This window comes from Neovison vison, chromosome 3 (assembly GCF_020171115.1).
Source record: "Neovison vison isolate M4711 chromosome 3, ASM_NN_V1, whole genome shotgun sequence".
Taxonomy (NCBI): domain Eukaryota; kingdom Metazoa; phylum Chordata; class Mammalia; order Carnivora; family Mustelidae; genus Neogale; species Neogale vison.
This window is the reverse complement of record NC_058093.1, coordinates 75,550,086-75,568,189: the sequence shown is the minus strand read 5'-3', so window position 1 is coordinate 75,568,189 and position 18,104 is coordinate 75,550,086. Positions and strand designations below refer to the sequence as shown.

Sequence of the window (18,104 nt, the reverse complement as noted above, 5' to 3'; positions counted from 1 at the left end):
TTTCACCATCTTCCTCTGCCCTTCCCCCCCACTCATTCTCTCTCAAATAAATTAGATTTTTTAAAAAATAAAGGCCTCATATGTAAAACCCTCAGCTAATATCATACACAACAAGAAAAACTAAGAGCTTTTTCCCTAAGATCAGGAACAAGACAAGGATGTCCACTCTTACCACTTTTATTCAGCATAGTACTAGAAGTCCTCACCTCAGCGAACAGACAAGCAAAAGAAATAAAGGTATCCAGATTTGTATATGTGCTGCCAGAGCGAGCACAAAGGTATCCAAATTTGTAAACAAAAAGTAAAACTTATCACTATTTGCTGATGACACGATACTCTATATAGAAAACCCTGAAAGACTCCACCAAAAAACTACTAGAACTAATAAATGAATTCAGGAAGTTTACAGAATACAAAATCAATGCACAAAATACCTTACATTTCTATACACTAATAATGAAGCAACAGAAAGAAATTAAGGAAAAAAAAAAGGAAAGAAATTAAGAAAGAAGTTCCATTTACAATTGCACAAAAAATAATAAAGTATCTAGGAATAAACTTAACCATAGAGGTGAAAGGCCTTTACTCTGAAAACTATAGAACACTGCTGAAAGAAATTCAAGATAACACAAGCAAATGGAAAGATATTCCATGCTCATGGGTAGGAAGAACAAATATTGTTAAAATGTCCATACTGTTCAAAGCAACCTACAAATTTAATGTAATCCCTATCAAAATACCAATACCATTTTTCACAGAACTGGAACAAATAATCCTAAAATTTGTATGAAACCACAGAAGACCCCAAATAGTCAAAACAATCTTAAAAAAGAGGAAAAGAAGTTGGAAGTATCACAATTTCAGATTTCAAATTACCCTGCAAAGATACAGTAATCAAAACCGTATTGTACTGGTACTAAAACTGACACATAGATCAATGGAACGGGATAGAAAACCCAGAAACAAACCTGTGATTATATGGTCAATTAGTCTTCCACAAAAGAGACAAGAATATGCAAAGGAAAAAAGACAAATCTTCATCAGTGTTGGGAAAACTGGACAGCACCATGCAGAAGAATGAAACTGGACCACTTTCTTACACCCGACACAAAAATAAACTTAAGGTGGGTTAGAGATGTAAATTGAGACCTGAAGCCATAAAAATCCTACAAGAAAACACAGGAAGTAATGTCTCTGACATCAGCTATAGCAACATTTTTCTAGATAGGTCTCCTGAAGCAAAGGAAATGAGAGCAAAAATAAACTTGGGAGTACATCAAAATAAAAAGCTGCGGAGTGGAGGAACGAGTCAACAAAACTAAAAAACAACATGCTGAATGGGAGAAGATATTTGCAGCTGACATCTCTGGTATAGGGTAAGTATCCAGAATATATAAAGAATATATACAATGTAACACCCAAACAACAACCCAATTAAAAAATGGGTAGAAGACATGAACAGACATTTCTCCAAAGAAAACATGCAGATGGCCAACATACACATTTAAAAGATGCCCAATATCACTCTTCATCAGGGAAAAGCAAATCAAAACTACAATAAGATATCACCCTGTACCTGTCACAATGGCTAAAATAAAAAACACAAGAAACCACAAATGTTTGTGAGGATATTAAGGGAAAAAAAAGAACCCTCTTGAGGTGTTGGTGGGAATGCAAACTGGTGCAGCCACTGTGGAAAACAGTATCTCCATACTGTTCCTCAAAAAGTTAAAAGTAGAACTACCCTATGATCGAGTAATCTCACTACTATATATTTCACCGAAGAATACAAAACACTACTTTGAAAGGATATATGCACCCCTATGTTTATTGCAACATTATTTACTATAGCCATCTTATGAAAACAGCCCAGGTGTCCACTGATAGATGAATGGCTAAAGAAGATGTGGTGTATATATACAATAGAATATTATTCAGCCATAAAAAGGGGGAAGTCTTGCCATTTGCAACAACATAGATGGAGCTAGAGAGAATAATGCTAAGTAAAATAGGTCAGAGAAAGACAAGTACCACATGATTTCACTCATGTGAAAGTTAAGAAACAAAACAAATGAACAAAGAAAAAAAGAGAGAGACACAAACCAAGAAACTGTTCTTAGCTATAGAGAACAAACTGATGGTGGCCAGAGGTGAGGTGGGTAAAGGTGGTGGGTGAAATAGGTTGATGGGAATTAAACAGTATACTTATCTTGATGAGCACTGAGCAAAGTATAGAATTGCTGAATCAGAATATTGTACCGCTGAAACTAATATAACACTACGCTAACCACACTGGAATTAAAACTAAAAAATTAATAAAATTTTAAAAGCGCAAGAGAAGGGTGTTCATTGTCACTTCTCTTATTCAACATAGTACTGGAAATTCTAATTGCCATAATAAGGCAGGAATAAATAAATAAAAGGCATACAAATTGGAAAGGAAGAAATAAGACTTTCTCACTTCACAGATCACATGCTCTGTCTAGCAATCCCCAAGAATCTATGAAAGAATTCCTAAAACTAGTAAGTGGGTTTAAAACACAGGATTTCAGGATGGAGAATCAACACAGAAATATCAATTGCATATTTATATACTAAAAATAAACCTGTGGAAACTGCAATGTAAAAACAATATAATTTATAATAAAATTTATTATTATCTAAAAAAACAAAACATATGCAAAATGTACAGGATGTGTGTGCTAAAAATTACAAAATACTGAGAAAATAAATCAAGTCCTAAAGAAATGGAGAGACATACCATATTCATGGCTTGGAAAACTCAGGATAGCTAAGATGTACGTTTTAAATTACCCTATAGGTTCTGTGCAATTCCTATTAAAACCCCAGCAAGGCTTTTGGTGACATAGACAAGCTTACTCTAAATGTATATGGAAGAACACAGACTCTAGAATACCTTAAAGTATCTTGACAAAGAGAATAAATCAGTAAATATCTCTACCCAATATCTAGGTCTACTATATAGCTAAAGTCATCAAGACTATTTATGAACAGAGATATAGGCACTTAGACCAATGGAAAAAAATATAGAACCCAGAAACCAATCTACACATTTATGCTCAACTGATTTTTGATGAAGGTACAAAAGCATTTCAATGTAGGAAAGAGTGCTTGCTTCAATAGCACATATATCAATGTAGGAAAGATGGCCTTTTGCTGGTGCAACTGGACATCTATAGGCAAAAAAGCAAAAACAAAAAAAGTCAACTAAATTTATGCCATACACAAAAATTAAACCAGTGTACTATAGATTTACATGTAATACATAAAAATATAAAACTTTTAGGGAAAAAAAATAGAAAAAAAATCTCTGGGACTCAAGGCAGATTAAAGAGTTCTGACTTAACACCAGAAACATGACCCATAAGAGAAAAATTGATAAATCGGACTTCACACAAAATTCAAAACTTTTACTTTGAAAATTACCATCTGAAGAGGATGAAAAAAGTTACAGATGGTAAAGAATATTTGTAAACCAAATATTTAACATAGGACTAATATCTAGAGTATACAAAGTGCTCTCAAAACTCAACAACAAGACAGAAGAAAGAGAAATTAAGGAGTCAATCCCATTTACAATTGCACCCCAAACCATAAGATACCTAGGAATAAACCTAACCAAAGAGGTTAAGAATCTATACTCAGAAAACTATAAAGTACCCATGAAAGAAATTGAGGAAGACACAAAGAAATGGAAAAATGTTCCATTCTCCTGGATTGGAAGAATAAATATTGTGAAAATGTCTATGCTACTAAAGCAGTCTACACATTTAATGCAATTCCTATCAAAGTACCATCCATCTTTTTCAAAGAAATGGAACAAATAATTTTAAAATTTATATGGAACCAGAAAAGAACTCGAATAGCCAACGGGATATTGAAAAAGAAAGCCAAAGTTGGTGGCATCACAATTCCGGACTTCAAGCTCTATTACAAAGCTGTCATCATCAAGACAGCATGGTACTGGCACAAAAACAGACACATAGATCAATGGAACAGAATAGAGAGCCCAGAAATAGACCCTCAGCTCTATGGTCAACTAATCTTTGACAAAGCAGGAAAGAATGTCCAATGGAAAAAAGACAGCCTCTTTAATAAATGGTGTTGGGAAAATTGGACAGCCACGTGCAGAAAAATGAAATTGGACCATTTCCTTACACCACACACAAAAATAGACTCAAAATGGATTAAGGACCTCAATGTGAGAAAGGAATCCATCAAAATCCTTGAGGAGAACACAGGCAGCAACCTCTTCGACCTCAGCCGCAGCAACATATTCCTAGGAACATCACCAAAGGCAAGGGAAGCAAAGGCAAAAATGAATTATTGGGATTTCATCAAGATCAAAAGCTTTTGCACAGCAAAGGAAACAGTTAACAAAATCAAAAGACAACTGACAGAATGGGAGAAGATATTTGCAAACGACATATCAGATAAAGGACTACTGTCCAAAATCTATAAAGAACTTAACAAACTCAACACCCAAAGAACAAATAATCCAATCAAGAAATGGGCAGAGGACATGAACAGACGTTTCTGCAAAGAAGACATCCAGATGGCCAACAGACACATGAAAAAGTGCTCCTCATCACTCGGCATCAGGGAAATACAAATCAAAACCACAATGAGATATCACCTCACACCAGTCAGAATGGCTAAAACCAACAAGTCAGGAAATGTCAGATGCTGGCGAGGATGTGGAGAAAGGGGAACCCTCCTACACTATTGGTGGGAATGCAAGCTGGTGCAACCACTCTGGAAAACAGCATGGAAGTTCCTCAAAATGTTGAAAATAGAACTGCCCTATGACCCAGCAATTGCACTACTGGGTATTTACCCTAAAGATACAAACATAGTGATCCAAAGGGGCACGTGCACCCGAATTTTTATAGCACCAATGTCCACAATAGGCAAACTATGGAAAGAACCTAGATGTCCATCAACAGATGAATGGATAAAGAAGAAGTGGTATATATACACAATGGACTACTATGCAGCCATCAAAAGAAACGAAATCTTGCCATTTGCGACAACATGGATGGAACTAGAGTGTATCATGCTTAGCGAAATAAGTCAAGCGGAGAAAGACAACTATCATATGATCTCCCTGATATGAGGAAGTGGTGATGCAACATGGGAGCTTAAGGGGGTAGGAGAAGAATAAATGAAACGAGATGGGATAGGGAGGGAGACAAACCATAAGTGACTCTTAATCTCATGAAACAAACTGTGGGTTGCTGGGGGAGAGAGGTTGGGAGAAGGGGTTAGGGTTATGGACATTGGGGAGGGTATGTGCTTTTGGGTAAATTGGAAGGGGAGGTGAACCATGAGAGACTATGGACTCTGAAAAACAATCTGAGGGGTATGAAGTGGCGGGGGGGTGGGAGGTTGGGGTACCAGGTGGTGGGTATTATAGAGGGCACGGCTTGCATGGAGCACTGGGTGTGGTGAAAAAATAATGAATACTGTTTTTCTGAAAATAAATAAATTGAAAAAAAAAATCAAACAATCCAATTATGAAATAGGTAAAAGATAGGAAGACAATTTCACTGAAAAGGATATACAGATGACAAATAAGTGCATGGAAAGGTGTACGACATTAGGAAATGAAAAATAAAATCAATGAGGTTTTAATATATATTTGTCAGAATGACTAAAGGAAGAAATAGTGACAACACCAATTGTTGGCAGTGATGGGGAGTAAATGGATCACTCAAACATTTCTAATGGAAATGTAAAATGGTGTAGCCACTCTGGAAAGTAGTTGGGAAGTTTCTTATAAAACTAAACTTACATTTACCACCCAACCCAATAATTGTGCTCTTGGAAATTTATTCCAGAGAAATTAAAATATATGCTCCCACAACAACCTGTATATGAATGCTTAGAGTAGCATTATTGGTAATAGCCAAGAACTAACTATAACTAACTATAAACCACTCTGTATTAGTTTCCTGAGGCTTCTGTAACAAAGTACCATAAACTTGATGGTCTAAAACAGTAGAAATTTAATCTCTCAAAGTTCTGGGGTCTAAATTATTGAATCACTATATTATACACCTGAAATTAATATAATACTATATGTTAATTATACTGGAATTAATATTTTTAAAAACTTAAAGATAAAATAAAATCTGAACTTTGGCAGGGCTTCATTAACCTTTAGGGGCACCAGAGAGAATCTATTCCTTATATCTTCTACCCTCTAGTGACTTGTGGCTTGTGACTAGATCACCCCAGTCTCTACCTCTGTTTTCACATCTTCTCCTCTGTGTGTCTGTGTTCTCTCCTCTTGGACTATTTCAAATCTCCCCCATTTCTCTTATAAGGACACTCACTGTTAGATTTAGGAACTCTTGCATAATTCAAGATTTTCTCCTCTTCTCAAAATCCTTATCTTAGAGCCATCATGAGCTCGTGCACAAGGACAAGTGGGGGGCTAGGGGCAGAGTGAGAGGCAGAGGGAGAAGCATACTCTGCACTGAGCACAGAGCCCCAGGAGAGCCTGGATCCCAGGACCAGGAGATCATGACATGAGCCAAAGTCCACTTACCTGACTGAGCCACCCGGGCGCCCCTTAAATATTTTCTGTCAGCATTTTCCCATGCCTCCCCCACCCCCACTCTGTTTTTCTACACATACACCCGCATGTACATTCATGTGCACACATAAAGCACACATACCACATTTCACCAGTTACTATCATATAATGTCTTATTCCTGCTTTTTCATTTAACATTATTACCATTCTGTGGCAGGGTAGATTAAGGACAACAGTAAATATTGCTGAAATTCTTTGTAATGTTTAAACATGCATTCAGAATAAAATTGTATCTTAAGAGGGAAAAAAAAATCCTTATCTTACTTCTGCAAAGATCCTTTTTCCAAATAAGATGCTTCCAGGTTCACAGGATTTGATGTGATAAACTAGGATCCATCTATACAAGGAATACTACTCTATAATAAAAAGGAAGGAACTATTGATATACACAGCAACTTGGATGAATCTTTAGCGAGTTATGCAGAGTGAAAAAAGTCAATCTCATCAGGTTACCTCTGCCTTATTCCATTGTGCAACATTTTTGTTAGGACAATTTTAGGAATGGACAACAAATCAGTGGTTCTCAGGGGTCGAGGATGGGGGGAGGTGTCAGGATGGAAGTGGGTGTGATTTTGAAAGGTCAACATGAAGGATGTTGTGGTAGTGGTTACATGAACCTACATAGGAGAGACACACATGCACACACACACAAATGAATTCAAGTATAACCGGGGAAATCGGAATAAGAAGATTGGTAGATGGTGTCCATGTCAACATCCAGACTGGTACATTATTCCATTGTTTTTACAAAATGTATGATCAGTGGAAACCAGAATGAGTTCAAGTTCCTTATCTTATACAACTGCCTGTGAATCTCTAATCATCTCAATAAAAATTTCAGTTAAAAACTCTTAAGGTTAAAAAAAAAAATCTTAAGGTGACCACCTAAAATACCCAGTCTTCTAGTAGCATTATCAGAGATGATAATGAGCACAAATTCAGGGGTTTGGCTTTTTAAATACTTCAAGTGTCTGCAAAGATTAATAAAACACAATTTCTTTTTCTTAAGTATCCATGTGGATAGCTAAATAAATGAATGACAAAGTGATAGGCTAAGAACAGTGATAGATTTATTTATAAGGTTGATGACACAGAGAAAAGGAATGATTAACTTTATAGAGGTCAGGGAAGGCTTCCCAGAAGAGGTGATATTTGTGGTAAATATTCAAAGATGAGATTCAGGTTATTCAAGGAAGAACAACATTCCAAATAGAAGTGATTGCAGTGTCCATGCATGTAGGGACAAACCATAGTTTATTATTACCGGAATGAAATATGACTGAGTGAAAAGGAGGGAAGATCCCTCAGGCAAAATAGAAGGTAGCTAGAACAGGAGAGTTTTCTTTGTTCTCTGGGAGCATAGGAAGAACACAGTTTCTCAAACATTAAAAAAAAAAAAAAAATCAGGTGCAGCTGTGGGAATTCAAAGTTCTCTTAAGTTCTTTTGTGCCACTCTGGTTTATGTCAACCAGGAGCCTCCCCATCAAGTCCACACATCTCAGTGTGGTGTTTCCCTAGGATATCAGCTGGCTGTGCAGAGATTATTTTCCACAACCCACATACAACTTCCCAAGTCCAAATAAAACTGACCACATTTATTATCTATGTAGTGTTGCTAGTAACACTCATCTTGCTCTCTGCTCTCAAAGGCTGGGACCTATTATCCTCAATACCTATTGCTATGGTATTTCCCATCGATTCTTATCCCATTTACCATTCTAGTTCCCTGAGGAGTATTTGAATTTAAAAAAATAAATAAAGTGATCGATGTGTAAATAACTGATCATCTAACTCAGCAGTTCTCAAATTTTAACGTGCTTCAGAATCACCTGAAGGGTGGCTTAGCAGGCAGCTTGCTGGGTGCTGTCCCCAAAGTTTCTGATTGAATAGGCCTGAAGTTGATCCTGAGAATTTGCATTTCTTTCTTTCTTTCTCTTTTTTTCTTTTTTTAAAAGATTTTATTTATTTATTTGACAGAGAGAGGGATCACAAGTAGGCAGAGAGACAGGCAGAGGGAGACGGGGAAGCAGGCTCCCTGCTGAGCAAAGAGCCCGATGCGGGACTCGATTCTAGAACCCTGAGGTCATGATCTGAGCCGAAGGCAGAGGCCCAACCCACTGAGCCACCTACGCACCCCGAGAACTTGCATTTCTAACAAGTTCTCAGGGGAAACTCCTGGTTTGAAATCACACTTTGAGAATACCAATCTAACCCATGGAGGAGGATTGATAACCAGAAAAAGAGCTTCTTATCTCAGATAAATCTATACTTAGGAATTGGTCAGGAAAGAGGAAAATGTTCTTCCTGTGTTCCTGGTCTTCTCTGGGGGCATTCACTGACCCATGAAAATAGAGAGGTGATGCCACAGAATTAGAGGGACAAAGCCACCCTCCCCCCTCCCCAATCCCATACCTTACCTCTAGCTGGGAGCTTTATAAGCAACTCTGTGCGTTACACAATATCATAAATACAATGAAGGTAGACCTTCATTAGACCATCGTTAAATGGATGAATGAGGCCTTACCTTTTGCCAGATATTGTGCTAAGGAGGTTACTTTATTTAAATTCTCACAACAGATTTATGAGAAAGGTACTATTATTACATACAGTGAGAATGAGGAATGAAGAAGGTAGTAGCCAGAAGAGGCAAGGCTGGGATTTGAAACAAATTGGCCTAATTCTGTGACCTGATTCTTCACCATGGTGTTCTTGCCTTCCGTCTATGGATATAAGCTGGGTAGGGCAGAAATTGCCTAGTTTGTTCTTAAAGGTTACTGCTCAGACTGTGTACTTGAAGTGGAAGTTGAATCAGAAAAGAGAGGCTGTAAGTGCTCTCTCTGGATGTACCAGCATTTTTGCTCAGAAGTCAGTCAAGGATACATGATATTCTGATACCCAGAAGCAGGTAAATCACTAGATGGAGTAAAAAAATGTTAACTTTACATTTGCCCCCAAGGATCATGGTAGGGAGAATTAATTACATTCTGGGGTTTTGGGAATCCATATTTCCTCAAAATAAGAAGAGTTCTTTCTTAGGCTGTGACTTCTGATTCTGCCCTTGGCACTCATTTGGCACCAATAATATTTAAAGCTATGAAAGGTCAGGCCCAGATTATGAAGGTTGAGCTGAACGGTCATAAGAGGGACACACTGGTACTTGATCTGAGGTGCACTGGAGATAGGGGTTATCCTGGAAAGACTGAAATAATGACGTTAGTTTTTACAACCCTACACGTGAAGTATGACACTCTTCACATTATAGATAAGAAGCTTAGAGAGATTTAAAGGCCTTTCCAAAGGCCACACAAAGATTCAAAGTCTAAGATCTTTCTCATCCTCTGCATTTCCTCTCATAACTTTTTGCAACAAATTCTTCACAAAGTAAAAATGAAAAGAATTCATGACTACTTCCTTGTTATCTAATGTTTTCCCAGTGACTACTAACTGAACTGCCCATTTTCTTTCTCACCTTCAATTAATTCCAAAAGAATGTCTAATCTCATTGAAGTTCAAGCTTTTAAGAATAAACAAGAGTTAGGCCAAGAAAGTGGAGAAACACTGATTCAAAGGGAATAAAGAGAATGTTTAAAATCTTAAACTAAGAAACAGTTTGTCATATCCAAAAAGCTGAGATGTTGGCTGAAGCTGAGTGAGAAAATCAGAAGGAGAGACAAAATCTGAGATAGTAGCTGCTAGACATTTTTTTAAAAAACAATGCTTTATTTTAGCCACGATCCTCTGGGTCAGAGATTGGAGCTCGTCTCACCTAGGTGGTCCTTGTCCTGGACTCACAGGAGGTCACTCATGCCACTGAAGGTAGCCTGCGTGTCAGCTGGATTGGATGGTCTGCAATTGCCGCACACACATGCATCTGGTGGTTGGTACCGGCTGTAGTCTGGATCATTCTCACCAGGAGACTCCTTTTCCACTGGCTGAGACGAGGCCTCCTTCCACAGTCCCAGAGCAGCCCCGTCACTCAGCAAGAGCAGAAGCTGCAACCACTATGGCCTTTTGGTCCCAAGACCAGCTCAAACTCAAGTGCTGGGAACACTGACTCTGCCTCTTGATGTGAGAAGTGGCATCTTTTTATGTGGCCTTAGGAATTTTGTACTGAGTTTGAGTAGGTTTTAAGTTGACACTTTGGGAACCCGGAGAGAGAAGGTGAGAGTGATTTTGCAGCAGGAGGTAGAAGAAATGACTTGGAGGGGAAAAGGGAGAACAAGATCTGAAAGTGGGTTGTGCGTTGGAGCATTGTATAATGCATCCTTTCCTTTGCTGCCATATTCTGGACTTCTCTTTGATGCCTCCAGGATCTTCGAGGATCCTCACCTATTTTGCCCCCTCCCGTCTGAGGATCTACTTTCATTCCTCTTCTAGATTCGAGAATCAGCTACGAGGGTCAGGACACTGTGATAGGTATTACAACTATTGAAATATGTCTATGTGCTTCTAAATTCATAGGCCAAATTTCTCTCACTGCCTCTCCTGTATATTGAAAATGAAATTTTGTCTTTGAGATTGTTCCCTCAGTTTTGAACTTCAAAAATTAAACTTGAAACAGTAATGCTATAGAATCGCCACAAGGTGGTGCCACGAGTATATGGGAAGTAAGATATTTTCCTCCTTTCCATCCCTGCATTTTGCTGGAACTTACTAATGCATATGGAAAGCAAAAAAATTCTCACCAAGGGGTGAGCCGGAGTGTGGACATGCATGTGTGCTTAGGAGCATGCTAGTTTGACAGACTCTTTCAGAAGCTCTTCTGTGACTTAGGGAAGATCTGTAAGGGAGATAGGAGGATGGTAGTGGGTGTGTGTTGTTCCTGACAAGGGGTGGGAGGGAAGAAGGATTGGGAGATTTTTCTTCACTTTTCAGGAATAAAAATGACTGCTTAAATATCATAATATTGCTCCGTGTCTGGAAAAAAAAGTGGTAGTTCATTTTAAGAGACATTAGATTTGAACATTAATGTTTGAGGACACAAACTTAAGTTTGTGTGATAGACGCAGAGATAGGGCTAGAATTCACCAATATGATGTCTTTTACTTCTGTAGTAGAAACATATGGTTTCAAATACTAGCTTTTTCCTCATTTTTGATGATTCAGGTTATCACTTAACTCAGTTATCACTTAACATGGTCATTCATCACTTAACTAAAATACTTCGCAAAATATCGGTACTATGATGAAAGTATAACAAATCATTGACAAAGTATCAGTGAGTTCCTGTTAGTAAGTGCACTAGGTAAGAAAAGCCTTTCACTATGTAAGTAGGTGGATTCAATTATTTGTAATGCACTATTTTCCTAGACATCTTAATTATAAGTCCATAGAAATCTTTTCATGGAATAATTACTATACAGCCCACTTAGTAGATAGAGTCCATATAACTTCCCATAATTTTCTATAGGAAAACCAGACTTGGAAGGGAAAAGGATCGTGGTTTAATATATATTAACTTGGATTTAAGAAGACATTTGCTTTCCTTAGTATAAATCCCTATTGATAGGGCCCAATAATTCTCTTACTTAGAATAATTTAGACCCAGTGATGATACAGTAGAGAAAATATTAACATACTTTTCTGGCTCTTTGTCTTGGCCAGAATGATCATTATAAGTTTCTAAGTATTTTACAAAATCCTGAGTCCATTCTTCCAAATAATCATAGAGTTAGTACCCCACAGTGTTAATCCCCAGGTAAATTCAATTGGTATTTGTATTGTATGGCTTATTGAAGTTCCTTATGAATGAAAACAGAGCAATTTAGAAAGAGAACGAAGGCTCAAATTGTAACTTCAATCCCCCAAATGCTTTAAGACAGAACCTCAGCCATTTTGAATGGTGTCAGAATTCTAGAATATTTTAAGATAGACCTGAAAAAAGTCACTATAGAACAACTCCATGTTCTGTACATGTGGTTAAAAACTGTAAAAAAGGTATTCGTTTTATAAGTAGAAAACTCGAAGGAATTGATATATAAAGGAGTTTAAAGGAACCTTTTAAAATAAAGAATTAAAAGGAATTTCTGACCCTTTTTTTTAGTGAGGACAGATAGTCTTGCTTTAAGAATGCTTTGGTGGACTTTTATGTATTATTCAGTAATAGACAAATGTTATTTTATACAAGTCTTGGCTTTGAGATTTTCAGAACCGAATGCTGATGCTTTTCAGTGTGGAACTGAATCTTAGACAATGACGGAAAGTGTTTGGGTGGCTGAGTGATCAGAATTATCAAAGGTTAACTTAAATCTATTACGTGGCTTTGTGTATGTATGTATGTTACCTGTTTTAAAACTAATCTGTGGAGAGAAGCTTTTGCTAGCTGGCTCAGTAGGAATTTAAAATTAAATTAGTAAGTTCAGGGGCGCCTGGGTGGCTCAGTGGGTTAAGCCTCTACCTTCGGCTCAGGTCATGATCTCAGGGTCATGGGATCGAGCCCCGCATGGGGCTCTCTGCTCAGCAGGGAGCCTGCTTCCTCCTCTCTCCCTCTGCCTGCTTCTCTGACTACTTGTGATCTCTGTCAAATAAATAAATAAAATCTTTAAAAAAAAAATTAGTAAGTTCAGGTTCTCTTGGTGAGTTAAATGTGTTGTCATCCTGACTGACCAACTCTCTTCACAAAGATGTTCCACTTTCATCGCCTTTACAGCATCATAGCCATTGTTGGCCATTGTTGGCCGTTGTTCCAAATTAGACACCCCTGTGAAAGGTTACAACTGACAGTGTGGTTGGCGTTCATCCTTGCGCTTACAGTTTTTCTGGCGCTGGTTCTTCGGCCAGTTATGAAACATGTTTGCTTTTCTCCTGATTACATGAAGACTTTGGAGGATCTGGGTGGGCTGATTACTACATCTTCCTTCCATCCATCCATCCATCCATCCTCCCTTCCTTCCTTCCTTGCGTGTGCGCATTCTCTCTCTCTCTTTCTTTCTTTCTTTTCTTTTGGCCTGAGTGTGATGGCATTCACTTTATGTGGACTCATTTCAAGAGCCTGCCCTCTAGTGAGCCAGCCTTGCAGTCCAGAGACTCTTGGCCTATAGAGGCTGGAAGTTTACGTTCTTATGTGGAGATGATGTAAAAGGTATAAAGAGATATTGATTTTGATGCTGGGGAGTTATGTACTCAGATACTCAGTTGCTTTTAGAAGCGGCAATAACCTCAGCAAACCCCTGGGGCACTATTTCAGTTACTAAAGAAAGAATTCACTAAATTATGTTCTACTGTCAGAAATGAATGAATGCAGTTTCTTTCTTCAGATGGAATATGACTTTGTGACCATATTCTAGATTTTAAAATTGGAGCCACACATTCTGTTACACTTTGTACAGTGAGCGAATAGGATGACGAATATTCTCCTAAATGCCTCTGCAACTCTTCTTCACTGCACGTCTGGGCCCCAAAAGTCACTCAAGAAATGCTCTTCTTTTTAGGTAGAGTATGTAGAGTCTTTTCATTTTTAAAATAAGAATTGTATGTAGTTAATGTGTACAACATGACTCAGTATACATATATATAATGAAATGATTGCTGTCGTCAAGCTAATTAACATACCCGTCTCCTCATATGACCACTATTTTGTGTGTGTGTGACGAGAATGACTGAAATTTCTCTTAGCAGAATTCCAGTATTCAGTACAGTATTGAGAGTCATCATGCTGTACCTTAACTCTCTAGACTTAGTCATCCTACATAAGTGCAACTTGGTACCCTCTGACCACCTTTGAAGATAATGAATGTTCTATAGGCCCAAAGTCTTAAGTCCAGGGTCAATGCTATCCTAAACATCTTTAACGTACCTACTTTAAAAAAGAATTTGGGAATTATACTCCTAGGACCACTCGAAGTTAACACAGCAGATATTCATGTTTGGGAGGGGAAATATTCCTTTTAAAAATGGGTTTTAAAGTTAAATTGAGTATTGATGGTAAAAAACATTACTACATTTTTTTTCTACAAGTGATTTTGAAGAACTCTTATACCAAATAGTACATGACATGTACCAATAAAACAGGGACCTTTACTTCATAAAGCTTAATTTTGTTAGTGACATTTCTCACACATGACGTTATACATTATGGATGTTTTGTTTTGGGGTACAATGAAAAGAGAGTGAGATACATTCTTCCTTTTAAAAATTTCTTTTGAAAAATTTAAAGTACATTGCTAAAAAATTTTTTTGTCAAGTGCCTTTCACATTACTGGGTATAAAGTAGTTCATCGGTGAGTGTTTGACATCATTATAATTATATTTTGGGTTTTTTTTTTTCTCAACACAGTAATTCTGAGTGGCTTCTTCTTACTTTCTGCTCTTGTGCCCTAGTTTCTTCATCCTGCATTACATGTCCATCTCTCCTCTGCTATGTGTCTCAGCACCTTCTCTCATATTTTTTGACTTTCTGCTAAAGCAACGTTAATCTCCAAATCTCTTGTTCAAGCAAGAGAACACATGTTTAGGAACCATTTTCCAATCCAATCCCTTTAACAGTTTAGGTAAACATTTCTACAGGTCTCCTCACCTGTAATTCTCGCAACCCAAGAATCCCTGAAAATCAGAAGGTTTTATAATTCATATTGATGGCAAAACCTGACCTGAACTGATATGAGGTTAATTACAGTTAATTACAGTCTTTATTTATCCCAACTAGTATGAATATGCACAGGTTTTGCTGCAGAAATGTTAACGTGTCTGACTATAGCGTGTTGCCCCAGACCCTACTGGGGACATTACATAATTCATGGTCTATGCAGAGTATTATCTTTCTAAAATCTGAAAGCATTTGAATTCTGAAATGCATCTGGCATTAAGGTTTTAGATTAGGGATTAAGGACCGATAATCAAATATTATGGTTTCACTTTAAACTTTTATCTTATTACTAAGGAGTTGCATGTATGGTAATAACAAAAGGAGTTTTCGGCACACGGTCTCTCATGAACTCTTTTCTAAGATTAATAAAAGAGCACACACACAGAGCCAGAGACAGAGAGAAAGCACTGAGTAGTTGCTGAATCAGTGAATCATGAGGCACACAATGAATGGAAGTCAGGTAGTAGAAGTAACTGCAACAGGATAAGGGCATGTTCCTGGGGCGTGGACAAACATGCTTGTGTGCATGACCGCTCCATGTATGTCTATGATTGTCTCCACGGAAGGGGTTCTAACCAGTGGCCTATAAGGAGTCTGTGTGTATACACAGAGATAAAATGTGGATACCTTTGCGGGTGCCATGTTTAAAGTTGTTCCAAAATGCTGTGCTATGTAAATATATGTTGGGCGCAGTGCTTGTTTGTACACAGATGTTTTGGATTTAGTAGATACTACTGAAAGTGGCACCTAAGAGGTAGTGGTATAAGATCCTCAAATCGGGGTTGCCTTGCTTGGATCCTGCTTTGCTCTGTCTATACAGAGTCTCACTGATAACCTAAAACCCATCTTTAAAAATCTGACTAGAACCTTAACTGTGTTCTTTGTCAATGCTAGTGACTAGGAATTTCTTCCAGTTACTTTTGTGATTTTTGATAAATGTTTCATGTCCTTTTTGCTTTGCACTTTGCATGTGTCAAAGCTCCTTATTTTATGATCTCAAATCATTGCTGCTACTTTCTAGGATAGTCTACCTTGTACCTTTTTAAGAGTTGTCAGCTATGTCTTGCATCTTATATTTTAGTGTTGAGAGAGAAAAGATGGGGAAAGGAAAGGTGAGGGTACAAAGTTGGGGTAGTGAGGATAGGGATTTTCATGAGCTATAGAGTTTTTAAAAAATAATAAGTGATCAAGAACTGTGGGGTTAAAAATATTCTTTGTGTGTTGATTTTCTTGTTACACAGAGCACATTTTAATCTTTATTGTTTAAGAATTTGTCTTAGAGTAAATTGGATGGGCTTTTGCCCTGCTGTTAGCATATTCCTGCATGCTTTTACTTTTATTATTATTTTAATTTAGAGACCAGCAATTAGGGGTTAAAGTATATTTAATTTGTTCTTTACTGGATACCTACATCAAACACATGGAAATTTTTTTTTATTATAATTGTGAGAGACTCTAGTGATTTTATTTGTCTATAGAAAAGTCTCAGGAACCTACAGCTATTTTGAATTTTGCAGCTTTTACGATCAGTCCCTATAATATATACTCCTGATTTCTTCTCTGCATCCTGCTCATTGTTGAAAAGCCCGAGCTATTTTTAACATTTACACAATTTCAGTAGATGATTCTTCCTTCCACAAGGTTTGGTGCTAAATCTGTGGAGCCTTTCATAATCATATCCTTTTTGTGGTTTGCTTGAATTTGATCACAGTGGCTGATTTCATGCATTGATAATGAAGGCTTAGGTTGCCTGTTTCTCGGCATAAATCCACCTCAGACTTGTAGGTTGACAGTGATTCTGGTTTCAGCACGCATGGAGATATAGCATTGAAATTGCTCTGCTTTCTTTACAAATGACTCCGAGTGTGCTTGTCCTTTCCTAAAATGTTGCCAGCGTGTAAAGGATTTTCAATGAGCAGTGCAATAAACCAGCATCTGGGAAGGTTTGGAGCTGCACCGATATAGCGCGGTACCGTCACACAGATAATCAGGGCTGGAGCCAAGTCTTGGGAGCGCCGTGCATCACACTGGTTACATACTGGAAGTTTTGTTTATCCAACTTGGTTGCTCTCAGAGCTGGTGAAAGCCCAGCCAGGATGTGGAGTGGACTTCCTAGCAGAGGTGAGCATTTTTATTCTAAAACTTGGATAGGGGCTCTGGTGTGTCAGTAACAGATTTGTGTGCTGGGTTGAATCCTGTGGAGTTATCAATTGTGTTTATCGTGTCGCGCTGACAGATTGGAAGGGGCAGTACCGTGGAGCAAAATAGACAATTCTTTAATTTTATTGGGAAGTCACTCCTTAAATGCACGGTGTGATAGCATTCTTTTCTTTCTGTGCTAGCTGTTTGCCGAGGACATCTTAACAGTAGGTGACTTCCTTTGCATTTTAAACATTCAGAACAAGTCAGTGATATTATGCAATTTGCTGTCATTACTGAAAGTAGGTAATTAGCAATGCTACGATGTGCTTTAGGTATGTATATACATGTAAAAGACTGTGAACTGAATGTACTTTGTAGAATCTTTGACATGAAAAATAGGAGGAAACAAGTGATGGTTCTGATATAACTAAGAAAGTAAGTGAAAAAGATTACATCTTGGACTTGACACCTTGTTAAGCTTGACATTAATAATTCAAAGTTATGACCAGTCAGGCACTGGGCAACCTATAGTAATTGATTTTTGGAGATAATATATTGAATGAAAGAAGGAGAAAATTAGTAGCATTTCTTCATAAAGCATTTTTAATTAGACGTGACATTTTAAATGTAGCAGATTTTATTACTTAAATGTAAATAAAGTACAGATGCTGACCCGGAAAGTTCAATTAGTAGATCACCATGCCTGGAAAGGTCAGATGCGGCATTATAAGTATAGAGTATTTGCAAGCCAACGAG

The 18,104-nt window shown here is 37.6% G+C and overlaps 1 protein-coding gene across 3 annotated transcripts in view; it reads left to right on the top strand.

The window, feature by feature from the left end:
* ZNF385B (zinc finger protein 385B) overlaps nt 1-18,104 on the top strand; it is a 401,761-nt gene that overhangs the window by 98,711 nt on the left and 284,946 nt on the right. Inside the window, exon 1 of one of the 3 annotated variants that reach the window (XM_044242452.1) lies at nt 17,263-17,327. The exons of the other annotated variants lie outside the window; for them this stretch is intronic. Coding sequence (XP_044098387.1) covers nt 17,303-17,327 — 25 coding nt within the window. The 5' untranslated portion in view covers nt 17,263-17,302. Of the gene's footprint in view, nt 1-17,262; nt 17,328-18,104 lie in introns of those variants that run through there. 3 annotated transcript variants of the gene reach the window in all.